This window comes from Ostrea edulis, chromosome 3 (assembly GCF_947568905.1).
Source record: "Ostrea edulis chromosome 3, xbOstEdul1.1, whole genome shotgun sequence".
Lineage (NCBI taxonomy): Eukaryota > Metazoa > Mollusca > Bivalvia > Ostreida > Ostreidae > Ostrea > Ostrea edulis.
In genome coordinates, this window is record NC_079166.1 from 8,250,870 (window position 1) to 8,270,172 (window position 19,303).

Consider the following 19,303-nt stretch of genomic DNA (forward strand, 5'->3'; position numbering starts at 1 on the left):
TGTAGCTCTACAGCCCGTCACAGATTACATTGGCTGTAAGAAGTTTATCACCACCTTTCAGCGGTCTGTCAACTACTGCTTCTGCAAGGGCAACAAATGTAATGGCGGAAGCAATATCCTGTACAGTCCGATTGTGGTCATCTTCAGCCTTCTATTGGTCAAATTATTTACCAGCAATGGCGAACTATGAAAGGAAACTGGATATTTACATACAAGGCAGTGCCATTTCATTTTACATATCATGGATTCAATATACATATCATTTTTGACAAAGTTTTACACAAAATGTAAAATTTATTCCAATAGCAGATTATTTTTTGCATTGTTAATTTCTTGTAGGTTTTTATACATGTATCATGTCAGACATATACAATGGCATGGAATTATTGGTTGTTAAAATTTGGCAGTGTTGTGAATGGTTGTACTTGTTTGAGTGATTTTTTTTTTCTTCATCTATTTATATTTTGACAATTTGTAAAATAAGAGAAAAAAAATTTGCAAATGTATGTTTTCTTAGATTGTATAGTGCTAGTGGATATTGTAAATATACGTGCAATGTTTTTTACGAAATAAATACCTGTAATATCACCTGATAAACATGATAAATAACTTAGTACAATTTGCAGAATTTTTTTTATCTCCATTTTAATGAGTCATGAGTAGTCACAGGTGAAGGGGACACACATTTTATATTCACAACTGGTTTATCTGTGGAAATTTTTTTTACTTTTACATTCTTAATACTGTGCATTATACTCAGCAACATTTCCTGGTGGAATCGTTTATAGCTGCAGTATTCCAAGTTCAGAGATTTTTGTCACCCGTTGCAAATATTAGTACATGTATGTGCAGAATAAATATTACCAAAGCTTTCTAAGAATACACAGTAACAGATACAGTCTCCCTATAATCATGATAATGCGTTAACCAATACTACTAAAGGTTCTAGGTACATTGTGAAATTTCATTAAGCTGCTACCGTATTTCATGTAGATTTCACAATGTGGTAGTTTAATTTTATTGTTTAGCTATCAAAACCTTCACAATATACATATACATACAGTAGTTGAAAACAATATGGTTCATTTTATTTTTGGACTATAGAAGGTTGTGAAGAAACTGTGTTAAGTGTCCCTGTACTGCACTAGTGATGAAAGTCAAATACAGTTAAATATTTATAGATTTGATAGATGGAATTTTAATCACCACTATTGGATATATTGATACAAGGCACATACATATATCTTTCATACATTCCAAATGATGAATTGTGTTGTTCTTTAGATTGTATACAATTGCTTCAGTCATTCATATTTTTATAATTACTTCAGTCATTCATATTTTTATAATTACTTCAGTCATTCATATTATTCATCATTATGTGTTGTGTGCATCATATTTTGTAAATAATCAAAGTTTTCAACATATTCTTGTTCATCTTGCAATTATTAAAAAAATATGGTTTATATTCTTACATTCAGTGATTGATATTCATGTTTTGCTATTTTTTTTTTTACATTAATGTTACTCAATGAACAATGTTTCAATTTGAAATGAAAAGCGGCTTGTCAAATGTCATATAAATTCAATCATGACATCACAATAAAATCATTATGATCTTTTAATGATGTCATAATTAAGTAACGCAATTAACAATATTTTCCAAACTTCGAATTTTAATGCACATCTTTTTTTAGATTTGATATATTGTTAATATATATGCATCAGCAATAAATGTAAGTAATAATATATTTTCCCTATAACTTCATCATGATGTGAAATGTAGTTCATGTGTGATCAAATCTTTTATAATGGCTTTCGGGTACTAATACAGGATTTGACAAGACCAACTGCACATCCAAATGAAGGTAAAGAAATGATACTTTATTTCATAATTACATGTTTAAGTACCTAGCATTAATAGCAATTCTCTGTTCATTTACCAATTTTTGGCAAAGTTGTACATCCATCTGTTATTTATTATTAAGCACATGATATTCATTACATGTAATTTCAGTGCTACTCGTTAGAAGAACATGATACCATTAGATTGATAGATTCTTTAATTTGAAAAACCATGGCAATAATTTATCATGGTTTACAATATGCCTAAATGAACTTATTTGAGATTAGAATATATGACACCTTGTTTCTGATACCTACAGTGTAAAATATTCCTTTACTCCATAATACCATGGTACAAATATCTGTTCCTAATGTTATTCATAAGTTACCGGTATGTGATAGATGCATGCATTTGTACATAGCATTACACATTATCTAGCTATCCATGATACAAGTTGGAGTGCTGGCAAATTTCAACAACTGTAATAGTCTAATAATTTACTTACATACTTGTATAAGCTGGTTTGAAACCAATTTCTTTGTCAGAGCATGTAAATTAAAATAAACAACATCGCCTGTAGTTAATTACTTGTAATTGTGAATGGGAATTGGGTGGGTGTTTTTGTTTATTGACCAGACTTATTTCATTCCTTTAAATTGATATTGTAATGGCTTTTGTCCTTCTTGAAGAAGTGACATTACATTCCACTCTATTAAAGAATTATTTCAAATAAATTTATTTTATTAAAGTACCAATGTTTGTTATGCTTCCTTATTACAGATTTTTCAAAGGAAAAGAGAGCATGCCAAGGTTTTGACATAAACTACTTTTGAGTGTAGTTGTGAAGGTCCCGGAGGGGCGAGAATAACAATTTAATGACTGTTTTTACAATGTATTATATTTTTTAAATGAACTTGATGACAATGATTTTAACTTTTTAGGTCACTTGAGTAAACTCGGGTGACTTATTGCAATTGGTTGTCGTCCATCGTCGTGTGTTAACAATTGAAAATTTTTAACTTCTTCTTAATAACTACCAATCCAATTCTTTTCATATTTGGTATGAAGCATCATTGGGACAAGGGGGACATAAATTGTAAATATCAGGTATCCAACACCTCAGGGGCCCTAGGGGGCAGGAAGGCCTCTACCAAAATTGTAAATTTCTTGATCCTCGGGGTAGGGGTTCTGACCCCAGAGCGGGGCCAAACTTGTTATATAATGTTTATGTGTAAAACACTTAAATAACATTTTCTTTAGTGTTTTTGATACTAAATGGATAGAGCAGATAGTCTTTTACCAAATTTGTAAATTTGATTTTCCCAAGAGGAAGGTTTTGACCCCAGGGTGGGGCCAAACTTAGTATATAGTATTTATGTGTAAGTTTGCTGATACTGTATAAAATCTAAATGTACTGCATACTTAGGAATAGCAGAAAAGGATTTACAAAAAAATGATGACAGTATATGCTGCAAGTTGTACAACATAGACTTTGATGAAAGGATTTAGTTCATTCATGATTGATTTAACTTTCAGACATCTTCAGTTTGCCATAATTGTATCGACGATATAATGTATACATCGTGTGTACACATGATTCTTCACACATGGTCGGAAAGAAAATAATGGTGTCGTCAGTTTTAACATTGATTTCATCAACTGTTGATACAGAATAAGGACCTATCGGACTAAATTCATTATGTACCAAACAGTAAAGTAGTTAGACATGCACCAATTCAAGAATTGCTGGGGAATTTAGCAAGTGGTATGGTATTAAGACAATCACGTGGTTAGTACTTTGAAAGAAAGTAAGAAAAGAAGTAGTTTTGGTATCTTTATTATACCCCCCCCCCCCCCTCCCCGCGAACGAAGTTCAGGGGGTATATACAGGAATCACTCTGTCTGCGCAGATTCGTGTCCGGGCCATAACTTCTTTGTTCTTTGACATAGGCATACTATATTTGGCACACAGGTGGATCACCATGAGACAATGTGTCGAGTACCTTCATTACCTCTATATGACCTTGACCTCAAGGTCAAAATTAAAGGTTTTTTACAATGGATTCGTGTCTGGGCCATAACTTCTTTGTTCTTTGACATAGGCATACCATATTTGACACATAAGTGTATCACCATGAGATGATGTGTCGGGTACCTCCAAATGACCTTGACCTCAAGGTCAAAATTAAAGGTTTTTACAATGGATTCGTGTCAGGGCCATGACTTCTTTGTTCTTTGACATATAGGCATACCATATTTGATACATGAGTGTATCACCATGAGATGATGTGTCAGGTACCTTCATGACCTCTATATGACCTTGAACTTTGACCTCAAGGTCAAAATTGATTATAGGTTTTGACATAGTCATACCATAAGACACCCATCACCATGATACTATGTGTCATGTACATTCATGACCTCTTTATGACCTTGACCTTTGATCTCAAGGTCAAAATTATAGGTTTATACCATGGATTTGTGTTAGGACTATATCTTTCATTTTCTTCAACATACCATATTTTTACACTCAGGAAAGAGGTAATTTATACCTATTAACAACACCCTTTGGGAGATTGGGGTTAACGGGGGTATTCTTAGTGAGTATTGCTCACAGTACCTCTTGTTCGAATTTAAATGGAAATCGGAACATACCATTCATATGTTTGAGTTGAGCTTTGAACACAATGCAATGATTTTAGTCTGAGAACTTGCTCTATGATGTCCAGCCTACCTGGGTCAGGTTTCACCTCTGTATTTGCAATCAGAGTCAGACTTCAGTAATTATACACCATGCAACTAAATTGCGAAGGGTGTAATGTTTTTGACCTGTCTGTCAGTCCATCAGTCCAATTTTAGTCCAATTTTAGTCAGCACGACTCCTCTGCGACTGCTCAACAGAATTTCGTGAAACTTTGTAGTTAGTAATGATACACCATGCAGATGTGGATATTCCCAAGAAATTTTGATTCATTACTTTTGGAATTATGCCCATTTTGAACTTAGAATTTCGAGCCTGTCTGTCCTGCTCTTGCAGTAACGCACAGCATTACCATTCATTATGGGAGATATTGTCATGTAATGTTGGAGCGTGGGGTATGTGAGCTTGCTCACTTCTACTTTCTCTCATTATTTATGAAATTTGATTTTCATAACCCACATAAACGGGTTGTACATGTATTATAGTATGACGCACTCCGTCTGCACCTGTCATTCCAACATAACTTTATACACGTGTTCCCAATGGTTAGAGAAAGACGCCTAGTATTTTTCAGGGTCAAATGGTCGAATTCATAGGATTGATTTTGTACCAAACAAGATAGTAGAAACACTACTTAATATACAGATACATAGACTGGATGTATAATGGTATAGTGCAGTGTTTCTGTATGTCTGTTCACCCATCAGCACCTTGAAGGATTTACCCATTGGCCACATTGCGCACCTGAGTTACCTTGGCCCAACTGTCATTGAGGTGTTGTGATTTTAAAGATTTTTTATTAATCTTTATTGCCACGAAACATTTTGACCACATATTGTGGCACCAAAGGATGACAACATAACTGAAAATAAATTAACATAACACAGAAATGCCGTAACACCAATATGACTTTATTTTGCAGTTCTTGATAAGACCAAGGTCAAGATCTTTGCCATAAGAAATTTATATACCAGATATGAAAGCTCTGGGTGAAATAGTTCAGAAGATATTGAATAGGTCATAATTTTATCAAAAGTTGGTCAAATTTCCAGGAAAAGGTCACAAGGTCAAACACCAAAGAATGACAAGATCTTGTCATGAAGTCATATACAAAATATGAAAGCTCTACCTTAGATAGTTAGGATATATTAATTAAGTCAGGATTTTTATAAAGTAGGTCAAGGTCACAAGATCAAACATTGTATCACAAGGTTTTGTCATAAACAATCTATTAAAATAATATGAAAGCTTTACATTGAACAGTTCCAACGATATTTAACAGGATACATTTTTAAAAGCATGTCAAATTCAAAGGTCATAGTGTGAATTGAAAGGTCTTGCTATAAGACATCAATATGCACCAGGAGGTATTGAATAGTTAATTATTTTTTTAAGTGGTCCAGCTCCAAGGTCACAGGGTCAAACTTCACGAAGTGATGAGGTCTTGCATAAATCTACATGTAAATGTATTTACAAAACATAGAAGCCCTACCTTCAGAAAATATTGAATAGGTTAGGGTTTTCAAGTCAAGCTCCCAGGTCAAAAGTCTAAACATCATTCTGGCGTAAGGTCTTACCATAGAGAATCTATATCCAAAATGTGAAATCCCTAATTAGAATTATTTCGGATGAAAGGTGAAGGTAACGAACAGTGATCAATCTCACAACTCATAAGCAATACAAAAATATAAATGGGCAAATGGGATCAAATATACACAGTACATGTAGATTATGTTTTCTTAAAAATAGGTCAAACTCTGAGTTCAAGGTCAGAGGTGTTATGAAATAAACGGTCTTGCATATACATGATATGAAAGATCTACCTTAAATAGTATAGGACACATTGAATTGATCTGATTTTTATTAAAAGTAAATCAAACTTACAGATCAAGGTCTCAATATCACATTCCATGGCATCACATGAAAGATCATGCCGTAAAGAATGTTTATACAACATATTGAAAGCCCTATATATCATAGATAGAGATATGTTTAAAGATTGTTCCCCCTATTGTGGACCCATCCTATCCACAGGGGCCATGATTTTAACAATATTTAATCTACTCTATATCAGGAAGCTCTGATGTAAACTTTCACTTTTCTGACCTAACGGTTCTTAAGAAGAACATTTTCAAATTACCCTGTATATTTGTATGTAAAATTTTAATCCCTTATTTTGACCCCATCTTACTCCCGGATTGCCATGGTTTTAACAATTTGAATTTGCACTATGTCAGGAAGCATTCATGTAAAATTCAACTTTTCTGGCTCAGTGGTTCTTGAAAAGATATTTTTTAAAAATCCTTACATATTCCATTGTAATACTTTGATCTCCTAACGTAATCCCACCCTACTCCCAGGGACCGTAATTCTAAGGATCTTGAATGTGCAATATGTCAGGAAGGTGTTTTGTAAATTTCAACTTTTCTGGCCCAGCGGTTTTTGAGAAGAATCTTTAATGACCCAATACTATTTTTTGTCTTTTTGTGATTACATTGTATCTCCCTTTTGAAAGAGGCTTGCTTCTTCATTTTTAAGAAACTTGAATCCCCTTCACCCAAGGAAGATTCGCACCTAGTTTGATTAAATTTGACCCAGTGGTTCTGAAGAAGAAAATCAAAATGTGAAAAGTTTACGAACAGACCGACAGACAGACGACTATAAAAACTCATTTGATCTTTAAGCTCAGGTAAAATATCAATAAGGCTAGGGTAATCAAAGCTGATACACATGTTCTCCATGGTGAGAGGAAGGTGCCTGTAATTTCACAAGGTCAATGTTATATTTTCTAAGAATCCAGTGTATTGAGACTCACCACTAGAGAATCTTCTCCACACGTTTCGATTCTGATGGAAAGTTGAAACATATTCATTCTGCATGCAGCTCTGTTGATTGAATTATTTTGATTTCGTCTTTACTGAAGTCTCAAGTGTGGCTGTGTAAAATATTTCTGCTGATTTGAAAGATAGATAACTTACCCTTCAATGAACACCCGGGCTAGTCTCATTAGTACATTCTTGTCATTAAGAAATGAACTTTCGCGAAATAAATGTACTCATCAAACCCAGTATACGACGATCCCTCATTAGTACAGAAATCCAAATTAAAGATGAAAGCTTTCATAGTATCAATTATATCACTAAAAAGACCTAAACTACCCTCTTCATAGATGGACGAATCTTCCGAAATTAATTATTGATCATTGAAATATTAGTCCATGTTTTATAATCTTAAGAATGTAACAAAGCAGTTGAGCAACAGAAGCCTTCAGGATGATGGTCAACGGCACCTGTGTTAATACTCCTACGGTTCCTCTAAACGGGACCTTCGCGGCTTCATTGACGGGGCTGTTCAGTTTGATTGCTATTATTTGGCTATCTCAATCCATGTACAAGCAAAGGCAGTTCTCAAAACCTAAATTTCTGTCCATAGCAGTGTGCTTTACCGATCTGATGTTTGCCGGTGAGTATGTCATACAGCGATTTCTTTTATAATTGAAGACACTGTAATTGTAGAGAAAATGGCTCACAGGTACCAGTATATGTTATACGATTGGACATCCAAATTTTGGCCATAAAGTGCCCAACTATGGAATGAAGGTGAAAATAACGAAACTTCAATCTCATAACTTCCACGAGCAATACAAAATAGAAAGTTGGAGGAAACACGGACCTCTGGACACATCAGAGGTGGGATCAGGTGTCTAGGAGGAGTAAGCATCCCCTGTCCACCGGTCACACCCGCTGTGAGCCCTATATCTTGATCAGGTAAACAGAGTTATCCGTAGTCAAAATCAGTGTGCCAAGAACGACCTAACAATCGGTATGAAACGCGTCAGACAGCATTTGACCCAATGATAGGTTGTATTGGCATACTAGATCGTTATAACGAACATATAATTTGCGAAATGCTGACTTTAAACGAGACGGTTGAACATTTCACTCTTTTAAACTGTTAAAATATTGTTTAAAAATTACATATGAATATTGCAGTAGCAGATCCGGATCTGACCTGTCCTGTGATTATGCATTTACCTACTCAATAACTGCTACTATTTACCTACTCAATAACTGCTACTATTTACCTACTCAATAACTGCTACTATTTCTGCTCAATTTCATCGTAACGTACACATGTTGCACATTTTATAAATCTGTATATAAGTCAAGTTAGTGATAATGATTTTTTTAAATATAAAATTATCATTTAAAACTTCAAAAATATAGTACGCCAATTTCAAAGGTGGGAAATTACGATAGAAGTGAAAATAGAATGTAAACATACAACATTTCACGTTGGTATATGTGAAGTGATGCGCACATCGTCGATATGTACATTTCATGAAGTGCTACACAGATCGTGCTTCAAGAAGTGTACTGCCGTAAAGCGTCTCAGTTCATATAAAAATGAAATTCATTTCTTGAATATTTTGTGTTTTTAATGACTCATGGTTTTACATTTGTCAGATGTATTGCAGAATACTTTTGTCTGAGTTGTCATCATCATCATCGTCGTCATCTATTTTTTTGTTTTAGGAATCAGCAATTCACTACTACTAGCTTCCAGGTGGTTGGGGTATTGTGCGATGGGAGGGGACACAGGTTGCACTATCCGGGGATTCTGCAGAAGCTCCATCATGGTAACTGCGCAAATGATGGTGCTGTTCATGACGATAGAAAGATATATAGCACTGCGATTTCCTTTTCGCTACCAGCAGCTGCTGCCACCACGAAGAATTTTGATCACGACTTTCAGTATATATGTCTATTCGGTTAGTGTTACATGATCAGAGTGTTACATGATCACGACTCTCGGTATATATGTCTATTCGGTTAGTGTCACATGATCACGACTCTCAGTATATATGTCTATTCGGTTAGTGTTACATGATCAGAGTGTTAAATGATCACGACTCTCAGTACATATGTCTATTCGGTTCGTGTTAAATAATCTACATATCTATTCCGTTAGTGCTAGATGAACGCCTATTCATTTTGAAATACATTTGGTCCGTTAATATTGGAATGCTATATCTTACTTATGATACTTTCGGTAAATTCCTGTAGTGACTGTTTGACTGTTTAAGCTCTTCATGGGTTTCGTGGGAAGTATATATAGTCAATCAGCCTTGAATTCAATATGTAACAACCTCCCAACTCCACCTTCACAACATTTTCATATATTTTATGTTATTGTAATGGCAAGCGATAATCCACTGTGATATTCCATAATTATCATTATCATCGATGCTGGTGTCAGCTTGAGGATTGAGCAGATCATAACATCTTCTACAGGAAGCATATGCAAGTGCCGATTTTGAATGTTACATACATACACGTACATGTACCTTCTCGTGGGTATCCGAATAGAATAGGTCCCCCAGTACCCCGTGCTTATCGTAATAGGCGATAAAATGATACGATCCTTCAGATTAGCCCACAAAAAACCGAGGCACCGTGTGATATAAGGATGACACGATAAAGTAAAGATTTCCCCTGCTAAAAGGCCATAAGCGCCGAGCACAGACCTAAAATTTTCAGCCTTCATATGAATGGAAAACAATTGTCGAGCGGAACGTTAAACGATGTACACCCAATCAACCTATACATACAAGTAGCAAGCTAACAATACTGATATACATGTAGTTACTAGTATTCCTAGAAATGTTGGTTTGAATTTTGATTATGATAGTAATGCCAATTTTGATTTCTGACAATGTTAATGTTGGTGATGTTGATTCCTGACAATGCTAACGATTCCTATTTTGATATCTGATATTGTTTGACCATTTCTTACAATGCTACAAATGCAGTTTTACTTTCTAAAAGTACTAGTTATGCTGATTTTGATGACTGATCGATTTTTCATTCATGACATTGGGGCTGGTGCTTATTTTCTTTTAAGCCTCTGTAGCCTGAATACATTCTCATATCACCCCCTCCTCTTCCCCAGCTACCAATGCTTTTAAGATATGATAACGACTTCCATTCCTTATCTTTAATTCCAAAAACATGCAAAAGTAAGGCTTATTTCATTGGCACATCCTTAGCACTGGGTAAATGTTGGAACCAATGATAGGTTAACACATGATATACGTACACACATAGCTGCCCATAAAAAGGGTAATAATTGACACATTCAAGTATATTCAGTAGCCCGTGGTAAAGTGACTCTTGGTTATATATATTTATTGTCGCCAATGATTAGGAAATATACATGATGTATAAATACATTACCATTTGAAATATCATTACTCGTATTCGTGAAATGTGTAGAAAATATTCCCTAAGACTATTGAATTATATGGAAATTTTCACAAGACTAATCCTTTTAAGCGTTATACTTAGTGACACGTTTTTGAACAGATCTTACTCTCAACTTTACCATTCATGGGAGTGAACTCGTATGGCTATGACTACTGGTGTGACTTCCATTGGAACGACACCTCTCCTGCAGGCAGGAGTTTCGTTTTCTACATACTCCTTCAAGGTAAGGGACACTGAGTCAACGTACTGTATCGTTGTCAATTTGAAGGCCGGGACATAACGTTACACCGATGCTAGTATTTAATTTTCCCCTGTATGGTACAAAGTTATACATGTACCACCAGCCATTAAGTATGGGTCACCCAGTTGATCGACTAGATGGTTCTATACACGGTATCCATATTTGTCCGGGAAAATTGTAGAATACGTCCTTAAAGGATAAATTAAGACTTCAAAAATTTTTAAGTATGGATAAATGAAGACCTCAAAGATATGGGATTCACGGTTCTAAATGGGTTATATTGAACTGACAATATTTCACCAACCATATACATTTGTTATATATACCGTTTGCAATTGATATGACAGATTGGGTGTTTGATAAATATCCTTTTCTCGACTATTGATATGACAGGCTGTTGGGGAAGGTCCTATCAAAGAGGACTGCGACCCAAGTTGTTACCCTTGTTTTACCTAGAAAGCAAGGCTTAAGAACCAAAATAGCAAAAAAATGACCTTAAGCTTTGATTTTTGGTTAAAGATGTTCTTCCAAAAGGAGAGGGGTTGCAACCTACGTAACCCTTCTGGTTCCGTCACAGGGCTAGGTGTTTGAGAATTATCTTTTTCTTGAATATTTTGTAGGCACTGGCTGCATGCTCTTCACCATTTTCTGCAACATCTCTGTCATATATGAGGTGCTTGCTATTAAACGCCGGGTGGACCTCGCAAACAGGAAACAATCTTTTAAAGAAGAGGTTGAACACATCAAGTTTATTATTATCATGGGGCTTGTGTCAGTCCTGTATATCATATGCACCGCACCGTATCTGGTATGTTTGATTAAAATAAAGACTTGTATTTCTTTTTATGCAAGTTGATACAGTTACACTTTTCAATTTTCAGCTACGACATCGTTCTTTCGTTTGAGTGCTACTATGACGTCGTTCTTTCGTTTGAGTGCTACACTATGACATCGTTTTTTCGTTTGAGTGCTACACTATGACGTCGTTCTTTCGTTTGAGTGCTACACTATGACGTCGTTCTTTCGTTTGAGTGCTGAATGTGCTGCAAAACACTAACGACAAACTTGATCAATGCATTTATTGATTTTTGTGATAAAAGAAAAAAAAATTTTGGTGGGAAAATTCTGTTTACCCCATTTATCTGGTTAGGATATTGTAGGAAAATGGGATTCTTTAGTTAATATTGCAAGCTTGATTACATATATATATAGTTTACGATCTTTTCTCGTTATTTCCAGTCGTTGACTGGGTATGTTTACATGTGCGTGTGTGTTGCTATTGTTTTTTTTTTTTTACACCCGATGTTACCGGTATGGCACGCCAAATTCACAAAAATGAGCTAAACATAGTTTCACAGTTGATAAACTAGGTTTATCGACTGTAAACTATAGTTTGCGGACCGTAAACTATACTTAACGATTCGTTCATCTATATTTCACATCTGTAAACCATAGTTAACGTAGTTCCACACTCCTGTGACGTCATAAGATTGTGCAAAGTCAATAATTTAATGACTGGAACATAAATTTTGTTGGAGTCTTTTTCAATAGTTATTGTAAAAAATCTTGTTAGCCATAAAATATTTCAAAAGTCTTAGTTATATTTGAATAGTCAATTATGCGTTTCAAAATATTGAATCCAAGGACAATAACTCTGTTTTCATTGAATTATTTATCAAGTCCATTATGCAATAGATTTCCTATATTTTTCACAAACATTTTACCAAGGTGATAAGGAATTATTATCTGTGTCTTTTCATGAAATTACATAAAATTTTAATCCATGAGTGGTTTTGAATAGCTCAGTTGTATGGTGCCAGACTTAGGGTTTTTATGGGGGTATACATACTCTGGAAGCTATAGATTTGAAATTATTAAGGAAAGGTATGGATTTTTTTTTCATAAATAACTATAACAGATGTACATCTACTAATATAACCAGAAAAAATGATATGTAAACCATGCTATAAGGAAATTGTGTCCATATTTGTTTGTTTTTTAACATTTTGGAGAGTAAGGCTAATTCAATGATTTTGCACTTATTATACTAAAACTTAATGAACATAGTGAAAATGACATGTGTTTTAGTTCTTGACATGTTTCCTGATAAATAAATGCAATTTAAAATTTTTGTTGTTGTTTTTATTTTAAAATAACAACAGATAACTGTTTCCAATGAATTTCATAAAAATCTACATAGGGGTACATTACTTCAGTAGTGTCTGTAATGAAAATAAATCTGGAAATCCTTAACTATTTTGCCTTTTCTCATTACTCTGAATGTTAATCTATTGATTCCAAACAAAAAAATGCTACCTAAACCCCAAAAATCCAGGACTAAGGACCCACCTTAACAGATATCTATGTTTCACAAGCGTAAACTATAATTAACAATGAAAACAATCATTAGCGATTGCAAAACATAGTTTATCTGATAAATACGGTTTCACGATTGTAAACTACGGTTTACAAGTCTAAACTATTATTAAGTTTATCTGATAAATATAGTATCACAATTTGTGAAATTATGATTAACAATTGTGAACTATAGTTAACGAATGTAAATTATAGTTTACAAATGTGAATCTGTATTTATCAGCAAAATCTATTGTTAACGTTTATTTAAAGACAGATAAACTTGGATTAGCATTTGTAAACTATAGTTTACAACCGTTAAATATAGTTTTACGGATGAAAACTATAGTTAACGAATCGTTAACTATAGTTTACGGTCCGTAAACTATAGTTTACAGTCGATACACCTAGTTTATCAACTGTGAAACTATGTTTAGCTCATTGTTGTGAATTTGGCGTGCCATATACCGGTGTTATTTATAGTTTTAATCAAAGGTTTGTCTTTAAAACCACAAGTTATTAATATGACTATTGCCTACTTACGCTGATTACTTCAGTAGCATGGTGTTCATCCACATATATTTGTGTATATAGCGATTTTCTAATGTGATGTACAAACACGTTGTTCGTGTTAGGTGCCATATTTGTTTTATTATAAAAGTCAGAGCTGGGGCCACGTCGATTTCTATTTGACCCCGATCTTGGGGTCAAAGTTGTTTAGGTTGGAGACGGCTTTTTTTGTTTGTTTTTTACTACGAAGAGTACCTCTAATGTAAGTGTTTAATCTTTATTATAATTGGATTTATTGACTCGATTTTAAGTTATTTCAGTTATAGATAAACGATATAGTCCCGTAGAATACTTAGCCGGGGTTGGTTCGATGGGGATTAGGATTGTCCGGGGAAAGTTAGAGTTGACCCGTCTGTACGTGTGTTGCCCCGTTCCTGGTGGGGTTGTCCCGTCTGTTACCCCGGACTCAAGAAAAAGTATACAAGTCAGAATCCGACAAGATTCTGGGAGATAGCTAATTTTACTTTACGGATAGGACGTTCCAGGTGTTGCCTGATAAGGCTGATCTGGAGATTACAGTAATTAATTAGGATTAGATTAGGTAATTACTTAGGTTAAGAATCATTCCCAGTTACCTGTGTTCAGAATTACTGGTGTTATTTATCATTTCCATTAGTGGAACTCTTCAAATTAAAGGCGCGTAAAGTCGTGCTACCGGGACAAGATACGTAAACATTATTTAGGCATACGTAATGTATTTATGGTATCGAATACATATTACATGTATAACAGACTGCAAACCACGACACTGATTAAAATTCTAAAGGCATTTAGGAATTGATTATTCTTACAAGAAAACAGGCGAACTTATTAAGCTATGTGAGGGAGTGCAGGTACTAAATCTGCCAAATGTGACCGATATAAAGCATCGATCGCAAGAAGAACTGTGAAGGGAAAAACCAATATGCACATCCGACACAATAACTTTTCTTGTAATTAATGGAATTCCTATTTTATTAAAATTATTCTGTGAGACTATGAAGACATTCTATTTTATCCTACAATTTGGACAGGTTCATATGGCATGGATGTTGTGTAAATCGGATTTGGATTTGAGGCAAATTCTGTGAATCGCGTTAGCGATTCACAGAGAATTTGCCTCAAATCCAAATCCGTTCATATTGACCATGAACAGCTCAAAAGTGATGTTCATTTCTTATATTTATATTCATTTACTAAAACACCGTTTGTTTACATTCCTTCTATTTTGTTGCATAAAATGAACTCCTAGCCTCTGTCACAGTAGTTATTGTGACGTACGTCAACACATAGACATGACGTCACATTTCGTCTCACCCTGCCTTTTATCAACATTGCAAGGTGCACTGTATTTTGGAGGTAGGAGACCGCAAGATTGAGATGATAATCCACGTAAGTTTACAATCTTAATCCAAAGGTGTGACTTGAGAGATCTTTGTAACAGATGTTCTATTTTTTTTCCAAACCATTACGCTCTCTCAGTCGCGTGCTTTAAGCTAGTTCATAATCCGTTCATAGTCAATGTGAACGGATTGTGTCGCGCGCTGAAATTGGTTGGTTCATAGAGGAAAATGTGATTTGCAATATAAATATATAATGATAGTCTTTGCATGTAGTTTACTGAATTGTGTACTTAACAATATCCGTACATACAGCAATATAAATTCATAAAATTGTATAATTGTATTCTAAGTTGCTCGAATAACTTCCATTTTGTCAAAAAACATTTCAACATAGAACTTTGTTTCTAATAGCAAATTTCAATTCTATATTGTATACAATAACAACGTCAGCTTAAAGTTATTTAACACAAGTGTTTTGTTCTGACATCTGCAACAATATATATAATATTTAAGGTGGTAATTAATAATGTTACTAAATTCATTATCAGCACATCCAAGAATACATTCTTTTTACAAGTTACAACATCAAAAGAAAACATGTCACTGATTCATTTATTTACGTTCCTTATAAATAATTGAACTAGTTCACATTCATACAATAGATGTTCAATACTTTCTCTTTGTTGGCTACATAATGTACATAGATCTGCATCTGACTTGTGAATAATTTTTAAGAATGTGTTAGTAGTCAAAATGCAATATCCTATGGTTAACAAGATATTGAAACCATTGTATTTTTTCCTTTAAGTAATAAAAGTACAGTAGTATTAATGTTTTTCCATTCAACTTGTAAAATTTGAAACTTTTCATTCCATTTTAATTGGCCTGTAGGTTTTACTTCATTATCATTAAGAGTATTATAATTTTTTAAATTTCCATTTTTGTCTAAAATCAAAGGAATTAAATGTGTTGGAATAAAAGGTTCTGTTAATTTACTCAGTTGATCAATCGTATGATGTTTCATTATTTTCTTTACTACATTGACTTTGGTTACACTTAAATATTCTTAAAAAATGGTTTCTACTTTGTTATAAATAAATGTAAATTTGTTGTATTCCATTATTTTTCCATCATCGTCTAATAATGAATTAGGGAAGTTGATATTATTTTCACTCCATGCCTTCAAAAATATTATTTTATTATTTACCTTTAAGTTCTCGTTATACCATAGAACACTAGAAGACAATTGTTCTTGAGTGATGTTATTATCATGCGCATAACAATCAACAAGTTTATTCCAGGATTGAAATACATCAAACCAAAACTGATTCTTAGATTTCTTCACTTTCTGTAAAGCATAAAGTGACCCTAAATTAATAACGTGACTGATATCAATATCTGTACCTATCACTGATTGTCATTTGGCAGAACACTTGAGTAATTCTCTAACCCAGGATATTTTCATGGTGTCTATAAAATTCTCAATATCAATCATTTTAAGTCCCCCTTTTTCATAATTCTGAGTGACTACTTTATTCTAAATTTTAGAAATAGGACTCTTCCATAGGAATTCAAACATAATCTGATTTAGTTGTTTAATAATATCTTTCGATGGATTGGGTAAAGCAATACTTAGAGTTTAGATATAGCAAGTGACTTAATAACAGAGGTACGACCAATAGGATATAGCAAAAATTTAGAGATTCACAATACATGAGTGCGAGGAGCAGTATGCTATGTAATATAAGAAATGATATTAAACAGTATTTATCCCTCATCTAGACAGTTGCTTCAAAACAAAAGTGGGTTATTCAACCTACAAAAAAAAAGAAAAGAAAAAGGAATATTATTATATAATTTTGTGCAAATTATGCAGATAATTTATTTTACTCCAACCCTTGCTGTATCTGAGACAAGTATTTTAGAATGAGAAAGGTCAATTGTACCGTGGTAAGCAGTCTATGCGAAAGTTTTTTGGACCACACAGGACATTCGGTCCTGTGTAATCAAAGAACACACCGGACCGAACCAAATTTTGTCAGACCGAAAAACCTAATGTAAAAAAGTGAAACACGTGAAAATGCAAAACCAAGGGAATCTTATTTATTATACTAGTAATACTATACCAGGGATCCCTCCCGTATAATACTCAAGACAGTCCATGCGGTTTTAATCACATTCATTTACGTATTTGGATTTGTGTGCTATTTTTTACTTATAACAAACATTTAAATGACTCCGCATCAAAATAGTAAAGCTCAAAACCGGACACTGAGACATCGGACATTCCGGTCCGGTGTAAAGAATGATGCGTCGGACCTGAGGCACTGCACATCGGTCAGGTCCGACGGTCCGATGTCTTTCGCATAGACTGGGTAAGGTTAGAGAGTTAAATTTAGAGTCAAGTTACGGAGTCAAGATTACGGATTCATGCGACAAGATATTTGTGACAAAAAGTGACAATCACTTATTTCTATTGCAGCCTGTTGAATTGATTCACATTTCATTCATCCAATTACTTATTTTAAAATGGTCATATACGACGTTTCTCAATAATATACACATTTTCGTGCCATTTTATGTACAATTCATTTGCATGAGAGAGAGAGAGAGAGAGAGAGAGAGAGAGAGAGAGAGCATATGTAAAGTACCCTCTTATGTATTACACAAGGTGTTGTATATATGGACATTACTAAGAAGTCTGATATTGAAGTTTATGAATCCAGTATAGGCACGGCAACTCATATTCATCCGACCCATTGACTGGGATATTAAATGTGTCTAAAACTGAAGCATAGTTTTGAAGAATTTCATCTTTTTAAAGGGCAGTTGGAGCATAAGTACGATCGCCAAAAGTGGAATTAAGATCGTTTGAAATACAGTTGTAATAAAGAGCCTTACAAAGACAATGTTGTTACAAGCTTTGTCAGCTGGAATCAAAACACATTCCTCATAGAACCTATCTAATTCTTTTATCACTTCTGGTTTACTAAACACAGAAGGATAGATGGTATATATACTTTTGATTTGAAATGTAATCATCTTTTCTAGAAAGGAGCAAGACGCAATGCGAATTTAAATAATAGGATTATATAATCTCCAAATTCGAAAAACAAAACAAAACATTAATTTCATCTGTTTTTATCACAGGTTAGACTTGCTTGTAATCAGTTTGGATTTGACATATCAAGGGACAAGGACGCTCTGGCAGTTAAACTGAACATTTTCAATAGCATGTCCAATTCCTACCTCATCCTCTTCATTCAAGTTCTGTTTCATTCCAAAGTAATGGAAATAATTCGCGCGTGTTATGGGAGGAGTTCGGAAGGAAATAACACCAACCATTCAGAAATGCACACCTCTGAAGTTGTCATACAGTAAACATTAAAACGGATGAACATATTCGGTAAACAACAACAAAACTGACTGTGTGTTCAGGTTAGGCAGAGTTACTGTACAGAATTAAATGGATTATACGCCAAATGAAATGTGCAATGGCTAAAAACTGAATTAGATATAAAGGAAGAGAACAAGTGGTGACTGGATGTATGCTGCATTGCGTTCGAGGAGACGTAGAACACTGGTTGTGTCGTAGGAACGGCGGAATGCGACTCGGCTCCAATTCAAGTACAAAAGTTCAACACTCTTCATCTATATTGCCCTCGTTGACTGAGCCCCATTTCACTAAGATCTCCTAGATCAAAAGTCGCTGCTTGCTCCGCCATGTTATCGAACTCGTAAAGCAGACGATACATACCGGGAACTCGTGTTTACAATATCTCTACTTCTACCAGTCAGTGTCCTACGTCACGCGTCATCAAGTTGACTATTCTGCCCACAGGGGCTAAGCCCGTTTTGGGCCCGAACTCTGTGATACCATAAATATAGAAAGGGGTCTAACTCTGACACAGATAAAAAAACTAACCACTCCCTTCAAATGTCTAAAAAATCTTAAACTAGGTAAGCTATGCGTAATTTGTCGTTTTCCTTGCATAGATTAAA

At 34.4% G+C, this 19,303-nt stretch overlaps 2 protein-coding genes across 2 annotated transcripts in view; both read left to right on the forward strand.

Moving 5' to 3' along the window:
* LOC125675214 (uncharacterized) overlaps window positions 1-2,597 on the forward strand; it is a 12,236-nt gene extending 9,639 nt beyond the window's left edge. Inside the window, exon 7 of the mRNA XM_048912731.2 lies at window positions 6-2,597. Coding sequence (XP_048768688.2) covers window positions 6-190 — 185 coding nt within the window. The 3' untranslated portion in view covers window positions 191-2,597. The remainder of the gene's footprint in view (window positions 1-5) is intronic.
* A 5,222-nt stretch (window positions 2,598-7,819) lies between these two features.
* LOC125676749 (prostaglandin E2 receptor EP4 subtype-like) lies at window positions 7,820-17,180 on the forward strand. The gene is made up of 4 exons (XM_056159004.1): window positions 7,820-8,009; window positions 9,041-9,318; window positions 10,913-11,036; window positions 11,675-17,180. The coding sequence occupies exons 1-4, from the start codon at window positions 7,820-7,822 to the stop codon at window positions 11,908-11,910; spliced, it is 828 nt and encodes a 275-aa protein (XP_056014979.1). The 3' UTR covers window positions 11,911-17,180.
* The last annotated feature ends 2,123 nt before the right edge of the window (window positions 17,181-19,303 follow it).